Genomic DNA, 23,465 nt, shown 5'->3' with positions numbered 1-23,465 from the left:
TCCAGCCTTTCCCATCATTGCCTGGTGCATAACACTATCCAGCACTATATTGAACAGCAGTGGAGACATCACACACCCTTGACGAACGCCAGTGCCAACCTCAATCTTCCGACTAAGCATGTCATCATGTAAAATTCGGCAGCTTGCCCCGGTGTACATACTTTTTATTAGTCGGATGAGTTTAAGTGGTACTCCTTTACATTCGAAAGCTTTCCAGATAACGTTATGGGCCAGGGTATCAAATGCCTTCTCGAAATCAATAAAGATAAGATACAGAGAAGACCTCCATTCAACTGACTGCTCTACGATTACTCTTAATGAGTTTATATGGTCCACGCACGATTTGTCAGGGCAAAATCCAGCCTGTTGTTTCCTTAAATTTGGTATTAATTCGTCAGATAACCTTTTTGTTATAACGTGAGATAAGACTTTATTCAGCATGCTTAGTAAAGTGATTCCCCGCCAGTTGTTGCGATTTGTTAAGTAGCCTTTCTCAGGTATTTTATCAATAATGCCTTCTTTAAGCTCGTCTGGAATTCTCTCTGTTGTCCATATTTCCCCCATAATCGGTAGAATCAGTTCTGCCGTCGTTCTAGTGTTTGCCTTAAGTAGTTCTGAGGAAATATTGTCGCTGCCTGGGCTTTTGTTGTTCCTAAGCGATTTAATGGCAAATATAATCTCAGGCATTACTGGAGGAGTAATGCTGATATTTAAAAATGTATTATGATCAATACAATTGCATATAGAGTGGTTTATCTGAGGACGTGAGGAGAACATTTCAGAGAAGTGTGTAGCCTAGAGCTCGAGTTGTTCGTCTTTAGAGGTAATAAGTGTGCCGGAGTTATCCATTATTGGTTTGGTGGAGACTGAAGTGGTGTTACTCGCTAACTTCTTAGTGAACCTATATAAGTCACTAGTTCGGTTTGTTTCAGCTGCAGCTTGAGCCTCTTGTGCACTGGAATTCGTCCATGCACGTTTATCTCTACGAGCACTGCGTTTTACCTCACGATCAAGAGTAGCATGTTGGTTTTGAAGGGTTGACTTTCCATTTCCCGTTGTTATGATGGAACCAAAATGGTGAAACAATTTTCAATTGGAAGAGCCTGTTGATTATACAAAAGGTTGGTATATACCAAATGATATAAAAGAATTGGAGAATGTTTCACCTACACATCTATTTCGTTTGTTTTGTTCTGAAAATTTAGTCAAAATGATAAGTTTTCAAACAAGTTTATCAGCTGCAAAATTCTTTTTTAATGCCAACCGACATGGTGGTTAATAAACTAACCACCTTATTCCATAAAAACCTTTAGCTGTATTTTAATGTTTTCTTATTTTTCATAATATATAAACTCTAATTAAAATAAAAATGTAATTGTTTTGATTATAAACTTATACTGGCTGGAAGAGTTAACATAACCTGGGCAAGTTTTTCAAGCTTTTCGCTTATTTCACAATTTTTTATAAAAAAAAACTTTTTTCTCCTATACGTTGCATGTCGTAAAATGAATAACAAATTATTTTATTTTTCAACACAGTACGATCAGCCTTAAGTCACGAGGTAGTCTGCTATGAATGGATCTCAAACACAAACTAAATGACGCAGCTTGTTCAAATTTTGAGAAATGCGGCAAACGTCTTGCGGAAAGCTTTCTCATACCCTAGTGGTCATTCAAAATAGAAACCACTAAGTCATGTGAAATGCCTATAGCTTCCACAATCTCTGGCACTTGCAATCTACGATCGGCCAACACCATATCGTGATTTTTTTTCAATTGTTTCGGGTGTAGAGACCTCAACTAGGCGTCCAGCACGTTCGGCTTCGAACGTTCGTTCGAAATACAGTGAATCACTTTTTTACCATTGAAACTGATGGTGCAGAGTTCTCATAGTATTTATGAAGCTTAGCCTTTATTTGAATGATGGTTTCTTCAGCAAAAAGTAATGCTTAATGAGCAGATGAAATTCACTTTTTTAAAATTTCTCCTCAAGTCACAAGGTTGTCTGCTATCAATAGCTGTCAAACACAAACTAAATGACGCAGCTTGTTCAGATTTTGACAGGAGTCAACTGACAAATGCCCAAAGATATGATCAGTTTTATTCATGCAGTTAAGAGCCGGGAAATTCGAACTTATTGAAGGCATCAAAATCTTAACTTGGAATTATAAACTATCAGAAATTAATTTCGCAAAACAAATTCATTAGCTTTATTCTTTGTTGAATAATGGCATCAATTCGTAATCAAATTTATTCCACCTTTGAATGGTTAATATTTTTAACTCAAATCTAATCCAAATTGTATGAAAATATTTCGAAGACCACAAATTGTTGTCAAACTCAACAAGAGCTTTCAAAGTCATTGGAAGCTACTCCATCAGCAATTTCAATAAATTTGCAAGAAGCAGGATTTATCCAAAACAGGGAAATTGGGTACCATACGAACTAGAGCCGATTGACCTTGAGAGACGATTTTGCATGTCCGAAATGATGCTTGAACGCATCATTACTAGCGATGAAAAGTGGATCCATTACAATAACCCGAGGCGCAAGAGACCGGCCACCCAGCCGAATCGACACCAACGCCAAATATCCATGGCTCCATGGCTGAGATAATTCCCTGTATTTGGTGGGAGCAAATGGGTGCTATCTATTATGGGCTGCTGAAATCAAACCAGACCATCACAGGTAACCTGTACTGAAGGAAAAATATTCGAAGCAAGCATTCCGAATGAAGTGCTCCATTACAATAACCCGAGGCGCAAGAGACCGGCCACCCAGCCGAATCGACACCAACGCCAAATATCCATGGCTCCATGGCTGAGATAATTCCCTATATTTGGTGGGAGCAAATGGGTGCTATCTATTATGGGCTGCTGAAATCAAACCAGACCATCACAGGTAACTGTACCGAAGGCAACATATTCGATCAAGCATTGACCGAATGAAGTGCTTATGAAGTTTTGGCTCACTCTCTTTACAGTCCAGACCATGCTCAGTCAGACAATGATTTGTTTTGAAAGATATAGAACAATCTCTCTCTGGGATACGCTTCACTTAGGAACTGGGTATCCGATATTGGCTTAATTTGTTCTTGTCCTCAAAAGATGAGCAGTTCTTTTGGCTCGGAATCTATATGTTGTCAGAAAGATGGAAAAATTCCATAGCTAACAATGACCAATACTTTGAATAAATTTATAAGGTACTAATGTAAACTAAACATTTTAAAAAATACCGCATTTTTAAGTCATACACCCAATAGGTTTTCTGTGGGCCTTAACTGTTAGATTTCATATACAGTACAATATTTCGGATCGAAGCAAGAACAGAAAATTGGAGATGTTTTTAGTTTTCAAATATCCACTTGGCTCACTTTGAGTCTTTGTGGCCCCGCTCCCAGATATTCTATAAACTTCTAAACTTTTTGACTCCTTCAGTAAACTGAGAAGTTTTATTAAAATCAGACTATCTGTTTAGAAATTACAGATTTACTTAATTTTTGTTTTCATAATTCCCCTAATGTGCTTCGTTTTCTATGTGACTGCTAGTTACTTGAATAAAAGTTTTTTTTTATCATTGTTTTAATTTAATTTTCATAAAAGAATTCAAATATATATCCAAGATAATTAAATGACAGTAATAATGTTATTCCCTAAATTCACACAAAAAGTGCATAAAAAACTTTTGTGAAATATAATTAATTTTCATTAAATCACTTTAAACTAATTTGGTTACTACTCCTTTATGTTTTTTTAACCAAATTACCCCCAGGACCTTCAGACATATAAAATCTATTATTATTTATACTTAAGGAAAGAAAATCTCTCCTACTCTTTGCTTTATTTTAAAGAGAAGACCGATAAGAAGGATGAAAATACTTACTACCTTGAAGCAACAAATGCTGCTTCTATTTAAAAAAAAAAACCCCAACAAATACATGTATATAGAAATACTTTGTTGTAAAATTGTGCATTAGTATGTAACAGTGATGTATAAGGATAAAGGATAAAGGATTGATGTGAGTTAAAATTATGTTAGTGTGTAGCAGTAGTGTTATTAAATGCATAGCAGTGGTCAAGTTTTGTATTTTGTTGGTATTTAAAACAAAAGAGACTACAGTTTATTATGCTGCCTTCTTTTATGCTGGTGGTTTATTTTATTTTTGTACCATTCTCCTTTACTTCCTTTTAATATTATTGAAAAATATGGCTGAATTTTTGTACGTAAACGAGTGTATTTGTAAATTGTATTAATAAACTACAGTATTCTTTAGCCTTTTATGTACATTTCTGTTTGTTCGAGTGTATTTTTATAGTACTAAAAGCCAATTGTTTTTTTTTTATATTTATTTCTTTGTCGTAAGGGGGCCGTTACAACAAATTGAAGCGAAAGTAATGCAATTAAACATTTTGTAATAAATGGGTTTGAACAAGTTGAATAGGATTTTAATTAAATGTCGTAGCTTAAATAATGAATGACTTTAAACTACTTGTTCTTATGTTAACTATGTATGTTTTATTTACATCTATATTTATTTTTTTAATTTAATTTATTTAAAAATAGTGAATTAAATAGAAACCCTCATACTTAAAATAGATTATTAATGTTATCAAACCTTTTATGCTTAATTAGCTGACCCGGTGCGATTCGCCACCCCAATTAAAAGAAGGAAATAGTACTCTTATGTGCATTAAAAAGCCCCAAAAGTGGCTTCCCACTCACACGGGTCCATTTAACCTTTATTTCACGTTTCTAGGTTCATTGGCGAAAAAATTACAATTCGATTAAAGAAAAGGTACCAAAAAGTCTCCCTCTAGAGTTCGCACTAACTGTTCCTTAATTTCATGTTCCTAAGTCCATTGTTATAGAAATTTCTAAAAAGTACCATTAGAATATAGAAGAAGTACCAAAAGCCCATACTAGTGGTTTCCAACTCACTAGCTTTATTTCATGTTTCTAGGTTCATTGGTGAAGGAATTACAAAAAGTACCATTCGAATAAAGAAAAAGTACCAAAAAATCTCCCCCTAGAATTCTCACTCACTTATTAACATATACGCTTAATTTCATGTTTCTAAGTCCATTGTTATAGAAAATTAAAAAACAAGTACCTTAGAAGAATAAAAAGTACCTATAGTTCAGTTCTCACATTTTGGTACCTAAATATTATCCCCTATTCCTAACACTAACTTCACTCAGATATATATCAGCTAACTTTAATGTCGATAAGTGAAATAATTTAAAATATTAAAAAAGCACCATTAGGAGAAAAGTACCAATTTCCCTTTTCCTCCTTGAATACCCCTCAAGTTTGAAATTTAAAAATAATCCATTTTGCCAAAATTGTTTATGCTACAGACATGTCTCAAAAGATAAAAATTTTTGTTAATGTGCCCAAGAAAAAATATGTTTTAAAAAAAGTACCAAACTTTTTACCCGGATTTGGCCCAATATTTACCTTGGCATTCGAGTTCCAAATAACACCCTGTTAGTTAATTATACCCTACATCACCATAGTGGGGAGGGTATTATGCGTTTGTGCAGATGTTTGTAACGCCCAAAAATATTAGTCTAACACCCACCTTAAAGTATATCGACTTAGAATCACTTTCTGAGTCGATTAAGCGATGTCCGTCTGGCCGGCTGGCTGGCTGGCTGTCCATGTAAACCTTGTGCGCAGAGTACAGGTCGCAATTTTGAAGATATTTCGATCAAATTTGGTACATATTATTTTTTCGGCTCAAGGACCAAGCCTGTTGAAACTGGCTGAAATCGGTCCACTATTTCACCTAGCCCCCATACAAATGTCCTCCCGAAATTGGACTTTATCGGTCATAAATGTTTAATTTATATATGTATCTCCACAAATTCCGCTCCAAATAAGTTTTATATACACAAAATTCATGTCACCAAATTTTGTTACGATCGGTCCATAATTAGTCATAGCTCCCATATAGACCCGATTCCGAAAATCACTGTAACGTGCATAAATCGCTTAAAAATGTTGGTATACACACAAAATTCAACATAGTTATCTTTAATATAGACATAAATCACACGACCTAATTTCATGGTGATTGGTCCATAATTGGTCATAGCCCCCATATAGCCCCACTTCCGAAAATCACTCAAAAATATAAATTATTGAAATTTTAAAAGAAAATTTTTTTTTGCTCTTGTACTTAGTGTAGGGTATTATATGGTCGGGCTTGACCGACCATACTTTCTTACATGTTTTTGTATGAATCCAGGAACCAATGATAAAAAAATTATCAAAGTTGGCTTAATAATTTCAAATAAAATGTATTTTCCCGATTTTATCCCCTTTTTGGTACCCATTGCGGTGGTAAAATTTTATTCAAATAAATTACTGTTTCCTTGTGGGAGCTCATAATAAAATATTCGTATGTCTATATCAAATTATAGAAAAATATATTTTATGAAAAAGTACCAAAAATAAACACAATTTTTATCCCTTAAGGGTTCGAATTTCCAAGAAGTACCAAATTGATATTTTTTATTTTTTGATAAGTAAAGAATACGATTTAAAATTTGTTTCTATGATTATTGGTTTAAAAGATACATAGGGTGCCAAAAAAGTACTAAAATACAGTTTTTACCCGTTCTCTCCCCTAAAAGGTTCGAATTTCGAAAAAGTACGAAACACCTGTCAGCTTATTTTTTAAATGGAGTAACATTCAATTTAAAGTTTTTTTGTATCTTTATTAGTTTTGAAGATATAAGGTGACTGAATTTACCCGTTTTTACCCTTTTTAACACCCTTCGAATTTCCAAAAATCCCTTCTTAGTAGATCGTTTTGGGGAGGGAGGAACGCACAGTTAAAATTTCATGATTCTAGCTTCAGCCGTTTAGATAATCCTTTTCGAATATGGGTTAAAATCTTTGAAATAAAATGGAATAAAATTAGAAAGGGAAATAATTGAAAGGAGTAAAAATGCTTTTAATTGTTATGCCCTGTTTGCCAGCCAAAATCGTCTGAAGACCAAGAATTGCAGCCATTACTCCATGAAGATTGTTGTAAAACTCAACAAAAGCTTGCAAAGCATTGAGAGCTACTCGCGCAGCAATTTCAAAACGTTTGCGAGCAACAGGATTCATCCAAAAGCAGGGAAATTTTGTAGCAAACGAATTGAAGCTAAGAGACCTTGAAAGACGATTTTTATTATTATCGATGAAAAAGGGATTCAATACCATAACCCGAAGCGTAAGAGATCGTATGGGAAGCCCGTCCAACCAGCCGAACCGACACCAAATCCAAATATCCATGGCGCTAAGGTAATTCTCTGTATTTAGTGGGAGCAAAAGGGTTCTGTCTATTATGAGCTGCTGAGACTGACCAGGCCATCTCAGGGAACCTGTGCAGAATGTAACTGCTTAGTTTGAAGGGAGCATTGGCCGAAAAATGTCCAGAATATGAAACCATAATATTCCAGCACACAGTGGGGCAGAATTAAAATTTGTTGGAAATAAAATTGGTATTTCTAAACGGCGCTCCGATAAAAATTTTAGGATAAAATTTGACGTGAGCGTAGCCAAGGAGTATTCGATTTTAAGTTATTAAAATGTGTCCAGGAGCGGCGCTATTAGGGCTCGAAGTAGGGTACTTTCGACATGCAAAATTATTAAACAGGTGACATGTCAAAGATTTTTACATTTTTAGAAAGCGCTCGGATAAGTCTTAAAAAAATATGCTTGAGTATGCTATTTCTCTCTTATAATTTCCGAGTTATAGGCATTTCAAAATTGAAATTTAAAAATTTTACTTAACTTGGTCCGCTTTTTTTTACAAGGAATGGACTCGAATTTTAGTTAGACAACTAAATTTCCAAATTATATAAAAAGATTTCAGAGCAATATAGATTACTTGTCCAAAAATAAACGATTTTTAATTTAAAAATTCAAAAAAATTGTAGATTTTTGCGGTTTTTTGGGCGAAAAGGTGACTTAGCTCTTTTTTTATTAAAAAAAAACTTTATTTAAGAACATATTACAAATTCATGCTTTTCTTTAAGGTATTTTTACCGAGTTCTAAAAGTTATAAACGCATGACCTATTTTTCGAATATGTCGCCCCTACGCCCTTCGGAATATAGCCTATTTTTTTATGAAAATTTCAAATTTGGGTCACATGTTCTAAAATCATAAAACTGAGATTAGAAAACGGAATGCAGGTTTGGAAACCTTGATGTGTTTCCTATTTTTCCCTAAAGTATTTTCCCAACCCCGAGGAAAATGTGGACCCTATGGGCAAAATTGTAAAAAATACCATTTTTTGGATTTTCGCTCTAATTTTTAGGAATAGCTGGATTCCCTATTGACCTTTTGACACGTTTTTTACACTTTTTTTATTTAGAATGATAAATTTAAATAACGTTGAAAATTTCACTGAAGGTATGACAAAAATTTAAATTTTGAAATGTCTATAGCGCTTTCTAAAAATATAAAAATCTTTGAAATGCCACGTGTTTAAAAATTTTACATGTCGAAGGCACCCTAATTTCAGCCCCCATAGCGCCACCCCTGGAGCATTTGCAGGACCCATTTTAAAAAATTAAATTCGAATACTCATTGGCTACGCTCGCGTCATTTTGTAATAAATGTTATCCCGATCGGACAGCCGTTTAGAAATGCCAGATTTATTGCCGAAAAATTTTGATTCTGCCCCACAACATGACAACACTCGGCCACATATTGCAATATCTGTTAATAAGTATTTATAATGAACTGGTTGGGAAGTTTTGCCACATCCGCTTTACAGTCTAGACCGTACCCCGTGCGCTCTCTCTAGAATACGCTTCACTTTGGAACAGGGTATACGAAATTGGTTTGATTCGTTCTTGGCCTCAAAAGATGATCAGTTGTTTTTTCTTGGAATCCTTATATTGCCAGATAGGTGGGAAATGGTCTTTGTTGACAATGGCCAAGTCTTTGAATAAATTTATATTGTACAAATGTTTCAAAATAAAAACTAAAAATTTTAAAAAAATCCCACATTTTTCAGTCTTAACAAATTCAATCAAGTGTTTAAAAAATGGATATGAGACCAGAACATATAATGAAATTAGTTATCATTCGCTATTATTGTTATTTTATTTGTAATTACTTTTTTTTGAAATAAAACGTCATTGCACTTTTTAATTATATCAACACTTTCAAATTAGCCTTAATTTTATTTGAAAATTGTTTCAATATCAATGACACTAATTAATTTCTGTATCATATTTCAAAAAACACAACTAATTTCAACAAAAACTAAATTGATTTCTTTTTTTGTCAATAATTGCTATGATAATTACTCAACAACATGTAGTAGTATTATCAATAATTGTTTTATTTAAGCCCATAACTGAATCATAAAAAAACAATTAAAATCTTCATGTTGTGCCAAAAAAATATATTTGAAAAACTAAAAAAAGACAAAATATTTTTGCTTGCCAACGGAAATTTCTACACCATGCATTGATGGAAGTTATGATAGGTTTGTTGTAAAAAATGTTGGCGAAAATGAATTATTTTTCGTAAAAATGCCCGAGATATACAAAAACTGAGACCCAAAAACCTAAATCTGTTGTCACCAGGCGCGGATCCATGTGGGTGGAAATATAAATTTTACCCCCACAAATCGATAAGTTTTCATATAGAAAAGGAAAAATAAGCTGAAAATAAAACATATTTTTAATTTTCTCCTCCCCAAATGGTTGACCTGGACCCGCGCCTGGTTGTCACAAACCTAATTCATGAGAATATGTATATTGCCATGTATTTACTCTGCAGTTAAGCATGTAGTATCCCTTATAGAGAATAAATGCCACAAATGGCAAACTCCAATTTATATATTTATAGTTACTTTATAAATCCCATGTAATCTGACGTGAAGACAGTTGTCACTTTAGTGTCTCTAAGTAACCTAGAGTATAGTCTCTTTAAACGTTTATTTTGTACGTTTTACAAAACAGTTATTATATTTTCCCCATCAGAAGTAATCTGTTGGAGAGTAAGTGAATCCAATGTGTTGACTACTTTGGATCAGCTATCAGACAGTCTCATTGTAATATAAAAGGGTCAATTAGGACTTAGGACATGTTAAAATAATTTGTCACGTAACTACTTATGTAACTATTTGTCATCCTAACTAGTAGGTAAAATCACTAGTTTGGAACAGTCACCAAAAACTGTTATTATATCACATATATGAATATGTGAAAAATAAGAAAAAGAGACAAAAATATGAAATTTCTCTCTCTTTCCACTTTATGTATTTATTCTATGGCCCGATATATCAAAATCATATACGATATGCCTGGTTAATACATCAAAATTAGAATACATGATTTTTAATAAATACAAACTCTAATTTAGGAGCAATAAAATTAGCTTGTTTTTATTACAACAGATGTAATAAATATGTATGTCGGTTTTGACTTACATTAACTAATCACGATTTTATGATCAAATATTTACCAATTTTATGTTTTTAATAACATTAATATTTTGTTTGTGTTACACTTAACCAAAATATTACTGAAAACTGAGTCTCTAAGGAGAGCTGATTATTAGACCTTTTATGTGAATTGATTGAAAAACTACATTTAACAGCTCTACAAACACAGAAGATACTTCAATTATTTAAAAGATGTTTAAATTTAAACTCTTGCATTTGTTCGACATCCAGAATATCATTTAGGCCTGGTAACTTACCAAAATTTTAAACATAGTTAAGGCTTAATCAATGTTTAAATATATTTTTTTTTTCACACAAATTTAATAAACATAATTTTGATTAAGCCTAAACCATGATATAAAAAACTTACAAGGTAGTTTCATTTATATTTTTTTGACAAGAATGGGGATTTTTGAAGTTTATTTTATTTGTAAATATTCAGTGAAGCGTTGGCACATTTAAAAAATGTTACAATACTCCGAGAAAATTTCATTGAAATATGTGTAGTATGTAACAGTTCACAATACTGCAATTTATATTTACAATAGATAAAAAACGGATTAATCTAAGACGTGTGCCTTTATATCACATAGATAGTGATACCTTTTTCAATCAGACTTTAAAAAAATGTTTTTAAATTTATCAGAGAAATTCTAACGTTGCCTCAATTGTTGCATCAAAAGGATTTTGTGGTCGACTTTCTTTTATAAAACCAGCCTGTGCTACAAACGTGTTACTGCAGTCTTTACTGGAACTACTTTCTGTGTTGGCTAGAGATTTGAGAGAAGACTTTTATCCCTATTTGCAACGTGTCCTGGATAGATTAATATGTTTGCTCAATAGTCATGATGCTAATCAATTGGAGTGGACTTTTAATGTGTTTCGCTTATCTATTTATGGTTCTTAAGCCGTATTTGAAACGCAATAAAAGCTTTGTATTCATTCCACCTTTGCTGGACGAGAGACGCTATGAATAACGTGTTACCAATTATGCCGTTTTTCATTTATTGCTCGGGATGTTCGTGATCATGGCAAGTTCCTGGAGTTTATATTGATAGAGCGTGAACAAGCTGATAGTGTGCAAGGCTGTGGGAGTTTATTGAGATAAAGCGCTACGTAAAGGGACAATTCCATTGCATTGCCGGAGACTTTGCAGTTTATTTTAGAATCTTTGGTGGCGGATAAGAAGATATAACCACAAAACAGCCAGCTGTTGAATGATATAGTGGAATATCGTCAAATATTCCACTGTATCATTCATCATAACAAGTATCGGAGAGTTGTCCCAATGAAATTGTCTCTCAAATCTTATTAAGAGATTACACAAACGGTTGTACATTCGTAAAATTGTTCTCTTATTCGTAGAGTTGCAAGAGGTTTGTGCCGGCAAACAGCTTTGTGATTTAGTTGCAGATATAACCACAATCAAGCATAAACTAAATCCTTATATTAACGATACTCAGGAATTGAAAACCTTGGTCAGAATTGTGTTGCTGCTCAATGCCTTGGATAAACGCACAATAATATTTTGAATTAAATATTTTTAAATATACTTCAATAAAGGCAAAAATCGGATTAAGTTTAATGAATATGGTAGCTTTGTTTTAGACATAAACTTCAAATCCCCTTTATTGTCAAATGCTTAATTAGGTTGACATAAAGAGAAAATGAAACTACCTTGTATTTTTTATATCATGGCCTAAACTATGTTTAAAATTTAATGAGTAACCCGGCCTTAGTATTTAAACAGAATAGTTCCGATGTATAAATACTTATTTATGCCATATCAGAAAATGAATTTGTCTTTCAAATAAAAAACTAAAGATATAAATTTTATAGAAAATATATATTTTCAGTACTTTTTGAAATGGATTCTCAATTTTAATAAATTTTTATTGAAATTATCTCCAATTGAAGCATGAAGTAGTGCGTATAAGGGCGTTAAGACCACTATTTAAAAAAAGTTTGTTTTGCAAAATAATGTACTGATCCATTTACATCTATTCATAAAAAAATAAATTCAAAAATGCTTAGTTTTAACACAAGTTTTCACATCCACCAGCTTCTGCTCTATAAATAGAATATTCTAGTTTTGTCCGTTAGATAATTCAATAAACTTCTAGAAAATGTCACTGTTTATATAAATTTTATTGAATAAAGAGTTGTTACAACTTTAAATTACTAAACTGCTTTCATTTGCAATTAAATGAATTTGGTTTATTTAATGAAAATAAACCACGGTTTTTAAAAGGTAAAAACGTAACAATATAAAGTTATACTTAGAATTAATGGAAAACATTTTGAATTTATGAATTAGTTTTTTTTTTATGGCAAAAAATATGATTATTTTAAGATTTAATTAATATGAAAATGATACAACGAAAAGGGCATATATCCTTGCTTATAGTATTGGACGCATGACTTGAAAATGCGGGATCTTTTCACAATTTTAGCTTTTATTTTTAAACATTTCACGTTGCCCAATTCCGGCCAAAAATCCATAACTTCTTTATTTCTTCATAAAAATGTTTGAATTTTGGTATTTGTATTAAGAATAACATAACCGACCGATCGATAAATATTTCGATGTTCAAATACAGGGTTTGGCCAAAAAAGCATGGACGTTCTAAAAGTATCAAAAAAATTCCATTCCAAGTGGCTGAAATTTAGTCCAAAAATAAAGAATAAAATATATGATCGAAAAAAAAATTTGTCATTCAAATTTCGGATTACATATACAGAGTTTAGCCAAACAATTTTGGACGTTTTAAAAGCATCGTAAAAATTAGGTTATTCATGTAAATGCCTGATATTTTGTCCAAAAATGAAGAATAGCATAAGTTATTGAAAAAAATTATCGTAACAATTTTGGAATACATATACAGGGTTTGGCCAAACAATCATTTACGTTTTGAAATTATCGGCAAAGTTAGGTTATTCACACACTTGATCCATCGCAAAAATTATTAGAGTTACAGGAGTTGGCCAAATAAACATTGTCGTTATAAAAGTATAGGAAAAAGTATGTCATTTTTGTAAATGGCTTCAATTGGGTTTATAATTAAAAATAACATAAATGATCCATTGAAAATTTCGACATACGAATACATGGTTTGGCCAAATCAGTAAATAACTCTCAAACTTGCATAATTTTTGAAATTGACCAAAAAAATAAAAAAAAATGTGTAAAATATGAAGGCACTGAAATCGTTCTGGTTATTGGAATGGCAGACATTTGCAGCTGAAATTTATAGTACTTATTCTTGATACTTTACAGTATTAGATGTAATTTTCACTTAACCTCTAATAGCCCCTTTTAATTTGTTCTGGCCTTTCAAACTTTTTTTAATTTAGTTTCTATAGATTTAAAACTAGTTCCTAATCACTTCACTTTTATATAAAAAGAACACACAAAAACTCCTTAATAACTACGTGGAATGGTTAAGAACTCTCTGAGTTAGAGGGAGTCAAAGTTTGACATTTTGTTTGAGCTAAAAAAAAAATTAAAAAATGGTACATTTTGAAAAAAAAGTCAACAAAGTTTTTGATTTTGCAAAAAAAGTCAAAAATTTTATGTTTTAAGTTAAAAAATATTTATTTTGGTAGATATCCCACTCGCATCCCACTAAGCGACCAAATGGGTGTTCAAGGAAAATATCTAAGCTTTATTTTAAGAAAGAAAAAAAGGGTTCATTTTAAAAAAAAGTCAAACAAGTTTTTGATTTCGGAAAAAAATATTAAAAAATTTTTATTTTTTTTTAAATTTTTTTTCGAAAGATTGAAGAAAAAGCTATCTAAACTATTTGGGACACATTTTGCTAAGAACAATAGGTAATAAGTAACATGGATAAGAAAAAACACCTGCTTGACTAAAATGTCAAACTTTGACCGGTCGAGAGTTCTCGACCGATCTTGTTGAAAAATTGTGTCTGAGTTATTATCCAATAGAACTAACCTTGGTGCAAATTTCATCCCGATCGGAAGACATCCATTTCAAAAGTTTGTTCACTTGACATGAAATGGCCCATATGTATATGTTTGAATCTTTTTTGTTGATTTGAGGTAATTTGTTTCAGTGTAGTTTCCATTTTTTATAACCATAAATACAAAAGCAACAAAAATTTTGCTTGGTCGTGAATTTTGCATAGAATTTGCTTACTATAGTAATAATAATAAAAATAAAGTAATAAAAATTGTGTAGCAAAAAAATAATAATAAAAAATAGAAATGTTCATATTAAATAAAAAAAAAATTGTAATTAAATAAAATATTTTTGTGTTTGGCATGAGTGTGCAAACAAATGTCTGTTTCATGTGTTTTAAATTACTATTTGACATAGATACAGTAAGTGAAAGTAAGAGAGGGACTAATGGAGGGAGAGTGTGAATACAGGATATCCGGTTAGCATTTATTTTTTATTATTTATACATAAATTCAGCCATACCCCCATTACACCTAAGCAAACACCATTTACTTGCTTGAGTGAAAATAAGCAAATACAGGCAATTATTTTAATGTATTGTTAGTATTTTCTTGTTTCTATTTAATAAATCAAATAATTATTTAGTTTTTTATTATTTAAAATATTAATAATTTTCTTAATTAATTTAAATGCTGAGAAATTCTCATTTATTGCTTTAATTGGTTTAAATAAGTCTTAAATGTGGACTTAAAATTGTTTGCGGAAACTCAAAATTTAATAGAATTGTATCACATAAATTGTGGTTGCATTTAGGTTTAACCACAAGACATAAACAGTTTGATCCAATGAATATTTGTATGTACTTATATAATTATCATTATTTAAAGATAACATTGACTAAAACTTTCATAAGCATCAAGAATATGACTTAAAAATGCGGGATATACACTGATTGGAGCATATTTTCGAACAGGCTGATTGATAAAAATACATGTTACAAATTACAACTATTTTAGTTGTACTTTTTTGTTGGCTCTTAACCAATTTCAATTTGAAATTGCAATTTGTAAATTAAATTGTTCAATAATTTGCAACATATTTTTGAAATTTTATTTTATATTTTTATACATTTTGAGAAATTGCGTTCATGGTTAATATTTTGTTATTCTCTAGTTTTCTAGTTTTCCATTTTTCCATTATACATTTATGTTGGTACATAGTATTATGTTGTAGCTTTAGTATGTTAGATATCAATGTATTTGTATTATATAGAGTTTATTCTGTGAAAAATTCTATAAAAATAGTTTCAGTTATCTTTCTATCTTTATATTTCACTGGTTTTTTTATTTATTTTTTTTTATAAATAAAGCTAGAGGCATGACCCCACACACTCGCATATACCAACACGAGCGCACAGATACATTTACAACCATTTCATTGCATTTCAGAGTGCTTTTGGAGCATTATTGTTCTGTTCGTACAACATGGTGCACAGACACATTCCAAAAGATTCCCTAAGGCATTTTAGCTAACCCACTAAACTTTTTTCGCTGAATTCGGTAAGAATTCATAGCAACAGTCTGCACTTGCAGCCGATTTCATATAGGACGATCGGAATAAAAATGTACAGAATTTTGTAGGAGAGGATGTCAAGAAATTGTATCTATTTGTGTTTTCAGATTTAAGAAATTAAAAAAAACAATTCGGTTAATTTTCTGAAAAATTTTCAAAATTTATTTTGAAAATTCTGTCGGCAAGTAAGGTTTACTGGGAATTCACATGGTTGTTTTAGTTACTGCTTTTTGTTTGTTGTATTATAGTATGCAACAATAGTGTTGGCAAATTTGGGGTAATGAATGAATGAAATCATGTATGACAATAACTTGTTAGGTAATTGTTTTTGTAAACGAAAAAGTTTAAAGAAAAATACATAATTCTAAAACTCTGTTATCACTTATATGGTTTGGACCAAAACTCTTGATTGGCACAAATCAAATGATTTACTGCATGATTGATTTCCCATATATTTTGCACATCCAAAGAAAAAATATGGCTCACAGCAATGATCTAACATGATTACAAGTTATTAATGATTACAAACATTTAAACAATCAAATATTAAAATGTTCAAATGTTCAAATGTTCAAATATTAAAATATTAAAATATTAAAATATTAAAATATTAAAATATTAAAATATTAAAATATTAAAATATTAAAATATTAAAATATTCAAATATTCAAATATTCAAATATTCAAATATTCAAATATTCAAATATTCAAATATTCAAATATTCAAATATTCAAATATTCAAATATTCAAATATTCAAATATTCAAATATTCAAATATTCAAATATTCAAATATTCAAATATTCAAATATTCAAATATTCAAATATTCAAATATTCAAATATTCAAATATTCAAATATTCAAATATTCAAATATTCAAATATTCAAATATTCAAATATTCAAATATTCAAATATTCAAATATTCAAATATTCAAATATTCAAATATTCAAATATTCAAATATTCAAATATTCAAATATTCAAATATTCAAATATTCAAATATTCAAATATTCAAATATTCAAATATTCAAATATTCAAATATTCAAATATTCAAATATTCAAATATTCAAATATTCAAATATTCAAATATTCAAATATTAAAATATTAAAATATTAAAATATTAAAATATTAAAATATTAAAATATTAAAATATTAAAATATTAAAATATTAAAATATTAAAATATTAAAATATTAAAATATTAAAATATTAAAATATTAAAATATTCAAATATTCAAATATTCAAATATTCAAATATTCAAATAAATATTCAAATATTCAAATATTCAAATATTCAAATATTCAAATATTCAAATATTCAAATATTCAAATATTCAAATATTCAAATATTCAAATATTCAAATATTCAAATATTCAAATATTCAAATATTCAAATATTCAAATATTCAAATATTCAAATATTCAAATATTCAAATATTGAAATATTGAAATATTGAAATATTGAAATATTGAAATATTGAAATATTGAAATATTGAAATATTGAAATATTGAAATATTGAAATATTGAAATATTGAAATATTGAAATATTGAAATATTGAAATATTGAAATATTGAAATATTGAAATATTGAAATATTGAAATATTGAAATATTGAAATATTGAAATATTGAAATATTGAAATATTGAAATATTCAAATATTCAAATATTCAAATATTCAAATATTCAAATACTCAAATATTCAAATATTCAAATATTCAAATATTCAAATATTCAAATATTCAAATATTCAAATATTCAAATATTCAAATATTCAAATATTCAAATATTCAAATATTCAAATATTCAAATATTCAAATATTCAAATATTCAAATATTCAAATATTCAAATATTCAAATATTCAAATATTCAAATATTCAAATATTCAAATATTCAAATATTCAAATATTCAAATATTCAAATATTCAAATATTCAAATATTCAAATATTCAAATATTCAAATATTCAAATATTCAAATATTCAAATATTCAAATATTCAAATATTCAAATATTCAAATATTCAAATATTCAAATATTCAAATATTCAAATATTCAAATATTCAAATATTCAAATATTCAAATATTCAAATATTCAAATATTCAAATATTCAAATATTCAAATATTCAAATATTCAAATATTCAAATATTCAAATATTCAAATATTCAAATATTCAAATATTCAAATATTCAAATATTCAAATATTCAAATATTCAAATATTCAAATATTCAAATATTCAAATATTCAAATATTCAAATATTCAAATATTCAAATATTCAAATATTCAAATATTCAAATATTCAAATATTCAAATATTCAAATATTCAAATATTCAAATATTCAAATATTCAAATATTCAAATATTCAAATATTCAAATATTCAAATATTCAAATATTCAAATATTCAAATATTCAAATATTCAAATATTCAAATATTCAAATATTCAAATATTCAAATATTCAAATATTCAAATATTCAAATATTCAAATATTCAAATATTCAAATATTCAAATATTCAAATATTCAAATATTCAAATATTCAAATATTCAAATATTCAAATATTCAAATATTCAAATATTCAAATATTCAAATATTCAAATATTCAAATATTCAAATATTCAAATATTCAAATATTCAAATATTCAAATATTCAAATATTCAAATATTCAAATATTCAAATATTCAAATATTCAAATATTCAAATATTCAAATATTCAAATATTCAAATATTCAAATATTCAAATATTCAAATATTCAAATATTCAAATATTCAAATATTCAAATATTCAAATATTCAAATATTCAAATATTCAAATATTCAAATATTCTAATATTCAAATATTCAAATATTCAAATATTCAAATATTCAAATATTCAAATATTCAAATATTCAAATATTCAAATATTCAAATATTCAAATATTCAAATATTCAAATATTCAAATATTCAAATATTCAAATATTCAAATATTCAAATATTCAAATATTCAAATATTCAAATATTCAAATATTCAAATATTCAAATATTCAAATATTCAAATATTCAAATATTCAAATATTCAAATATTCAAATATTCAAATATTCAAATATTCAAATATTCAAATATTCAAATATTCAAATATTCAAATATTCAAATATTCAAATATTCAAATATTCAAATATTCAAATATTCAAATATTCAAATATTCAAATATTCAAATATTCAAATATTCAAATATTCAAATATTCAAATATTCAAATATTCAAATATTCAAATATTCAAATATTCAAATATTCAAATATTCAAATATTCAAATATTCAAATATTCAAATATTCAAATATTCAAATATTCAAATATTCAAATATTCAAATATTCAAATATTCAAATATTCAAATATTCAAATATTCAAATATTCAAATATTCAAATATTCAAATATTCAAATATTCAAATATTCAAATATTCAAATATTCAAATATTCAAATATTCAAATATTAAAATATTAAAATATTAAAATATTAAAATATTAAAATATTAAAATATTAAAATATTAAAATATTAAAATATTCTGAAAATTTGTGTCATCAATTAATTCCTTTAAATCTTTTTCGCTCCTATTTGTTTGCATTTATTGTCTCGCTTTTAATGCCTGTGTTACTGACACAGGTGTTAGATAGTTGGTGTCTATGGCTGTCTGTTATTTTGTTTTTGTTATATGTGTGAGTATATGTAAGTGTTTGTGGCAGAGTATTGGTAAGTGTTTGGGTGTATAAGTATAACGTCATATTGTAATAAATATTAATAATGTCAATAATGAAGATTTATGACTAAATTCAACTTTTTTCCCACTCGCAATTTATTTTTAACGAAATTTTATTTTATATTCCAAAAATTTCTTTTCTATTATAAAGTAGAAAGTGCAACAGTGCATTTTAGAGCTATACATATAGGAAGACATATACTACACATGTTATCAAATGCATACATAGCAAATATTATTGCCAAAATGTAATCAATTACTGGCAAATAGCTCTAAATGAAATTTAGGAAAGAAATTGAAATAAGAAAATATAATAAAACTGAAAATTTGACATAAATTGAGCAAATTTATTTTGTTATAAAGAAAAATGAGAGCTATTTTTGATAAAAAAGAAAGTGGAAATACAAATTGTGGTATTAAAAGTAATAGTTTTCAAGGAAAGTGGAAAAATGGTTTAAGCATCAACATCAAGTTATATGTGCTTCTAAACTAATTTTTATGTTTATATTGCTCAAATATACTAGGCCTACACTTATCTTAAGGTAGGACTCATTATCTCAACAATGTCCTTCAGTCCGTCTGGCCGTCCACTAGACTGAGATTTATTTTGCTTTTTTTAATTTTTTCCTAAAATCTGAAAACTAAATACTGAAAATTTGAGCAAAACAACTACTAAATGGCGTTCGTGAATTTTGAAAAATATTTTTAGTAAAATTCTTTAAAATTTTTGATTTTCCTCATATCTACATATATATCTATGTATATTTATGAATTTAAATTCCATATTTATTTACTCACTAAAATGAGAGACAAGATGAACAAAAAAAAAATAGCAAAAAAGTGAACACAATATAATTTAAATGCAATCACTTACCTCGGGCGATACAAAATAACTGGGACTTTTTTCTATCGTTATTTGTCCACGAAATGAATGTGGCATTTTTTTGCGATACCACTCCAGTCCTTTCATATAGTTTTCATCGCGATCAAAAAAATGTACTTCACCGCCAGCCTTCTGTATGCGAGGATGCAAATACAACATTTCCAAAAGGGCACGTGTACCACACTTTCGTATGCCAATTATAAGAGCCTGGTTGGTTGGTCGTTGGTGGTTAGCGAAAAGTAAAGAACAGAACGAAATAAATATTAAAAAAAATACGGTTATTTGTGCAAACAAATTGTGTTGTTATAATTTGGCAAAAGAAGTTGGTTGGTTGATGTTTCCATTTAGTTGGTTTTTGTAAATTGGTCGAGAACATGAAATGAAAATGTTGGAAAAAAAAAAACATTTTCATTAGTGTTAAAAAATTATGATTTAGAAACTGTGTTGTGTTTGGTGTATTTTAATGCTAATTGACCCTTATGAATGGGGTTTCTTTTTTATTTATTTTTCTTTGTGTTGGTTTTTGAGGCGGTTTTTTTCTATTTACTGTTTGGCCAACGTTTTTATAATGGCAAATGCTTTTAGGAAATAAAATCAACAAATTACTGCAATTAGTTTTATGAATTGAGACAATTGTCGTTTTGCTACAGATTCGTTGTAGCCGCTGTTTTTTTTTATTACAATATTATTTTTTTATTTTGCTGTTTTATTGCCTTTGAACACACAGTGAATGTTAAGTCACTGCTAAAACAATGAACATTAAATGTTTGAAAATAATTCTTTTGATTGGTTTGGTTTATTAGGCTTGCTTTGCTTTTAAGTTACAGAACTCATTTTAAAAATTCTAGAGGTATATCTTATATACCCTTCACCATATTATACATTAAAATACAAAATTTAAATTTTATTTTTTTCAAAATTGTTTTTAAATTTTTTTTTAATTTTTAATTTTTTTTTAAATTTATTAGTGACCAAAATTTATTTGGCAAAAAAAAAATTCGGGTTAAAAAATATTTTTCCTGATTTTGACCCATTTTGTAGGTCCAAATTACTATAGCCTTATATACAACGTTGCAATAGACTTTGAAATATCTATTCTAATATTCAAATATTCAAATATTCAAATATTCAAATATTCAAATATTCAAATATTCAAATATTCAAATATTCAAATATTCAAATATTCAAATATTCAAATATTCAAATATTCAAATATTCAAATATTCAAATATTCAAATATTCAAATATTCAAATATTCAAATATTCAAATATTCAAATATTCAAATATTCAAATATTCAAATATTCAAATATTCAAATATTCAAATATTCAAATATTCAAATATTCAAATATTCAAATATTCAAATATTCAAATATTCAAATATTCAAATATTCAAATCTTCAAATATTCAAATATTCAAATATTCAAATATTCAAATATTCAAATATTCAAATATTCAAATATTCAAATATTCAAATATTCAAATATTCAAATATTCAAATATTCAAATATTCAAATATTCAAATATTCAAATATTCAAATATTCAAATATTCAAATATTCAAATATTCAAATATTCAAATATTCAAATATTCAAATATTCAAATATTCAAATATTCAAATATTCAAATATTCAAATATTCAAATATTCAAATATTCAAATATTCAAATATTCAAATATTCAGATATTCAAATATTCAAATATTCAAATAGTCAAATATTCAAATATTCAAATATTCAAATATTCAAATATTCAAATATTCAAATATTCAAATATTCAAATATTCAAATATTCAAATATTCAAATATTCAAATATTCAAATATTCAAATATTCAAATATTCAAATATTCAAATATTCAAATATTCAAATATTCAAATATTCAAATATTCAAATATTCAAATATTCAAATATTCAAATATTCAAATATTCAAATATTCAAATATTCAAATATTCAAATATTCAAATATTCAAATATTCAAATATTCAAATATTCAAATATTCAAATATTCAAATATTCAAATATTCAAATATTCAAATATTCAAATATTCAAATATTCAAATATTCAAATATTCAAATATTCAAATATTCAAATATTCAAATATTCAAATATTCAAATATTCAAATATTCAAATATTCAAATATTCAAATATTCAAACATTCAAACATTCAAATATTCAAATATTCAAATATTCAAATATTCAAATATTCAAATATTCAAATATTCAAATATTCAAATATTCAAATATTCAAATATTCAAATATTCAAATATTCAAATATTCAAATATTCAAATATTCAAATATTCAAATATTCAAATATTCAAATATTCAAATATTCAAATATTCAAATATTCAAATATTCAAATATTCAAATATTCAAATATTCTAATATTCAAATATTCAAATATTCAAATATTCAAATATTCAAATATTCAAATATTCAAATATTCAAATATTCAAATATTCAAATATTCAAATATTCAAATATTCAAATATTCAAATATTCAAATATTCAAATATTCAAATATTCAAATATTCAAATATTCAAATATTCAAATATTCAAATATTCAAATATTCAAATATTCAAATATTCAAATATTCAAATATTCAAATATTCAAATATTCAAATATTCAAATATTCAAATATTCAAATATTCAAATATTCAAATATTCAAATATTCAAATATTCAAATATTCAAATATTCAAATATTCAAATATTCAAATATTCAAATATTCAAATATTCAAATATTCAAATATTCAAATATTCAAATATTCAAATATTCAAATATTCAAATATTCAAATATTCAAATATTCAAATATTCAAATATTCAAATATTCAAATATTCAAATATTCAAATATTCAAATATTCAAATATTCAA

At 27.2% G+C, this 23,465-nt stretch overlaps 1 protein-coding gene across 2 annotated transcripts in view; it reads right to left on the bottom strand.

Moving 5' to 3' along the window:
* Positions 1-23,465, bottom strand: part of Hs3st-A (Heparan sulfate 3-O sulfotransferase-A) — a 69,090-nt gene that overhangs the window by 9,336 nt on the left and 36,289 nt on the right. For both annotated transcript variants that reach the window (XM_065512194.1, XM_065512195.1), the window contains exon 3: positions 20,573-20,788. In XM_065512194.1, the coding sequence (XP_065368266.1) occupies positions 20,573-20,788 (216 nt within the window). The remainder of the gene's footprint in view (positions 1-20,572; positions 20,789-23,465) is intronic.

This window comes from Calliphora vicina, chromosome 5 (assembly GCF_958450345.1).
Source record: "Calliphora vicina chromosome 5, idCalVici1.1, whole genome shotgun sequence".
NCBI classification, from domain to species: domain Eukaryota; kingdom Metazoa; phylum Arthropoda; class Insecta; order Diptera; family Calliphoridae; genus Calliphora; species Calliphora vicina.
The sequence above is the reverse complement of the archived record's forward strand: the minus strand, read 5'-3'. Positions and strand labels throughout refer to the sequence as shown.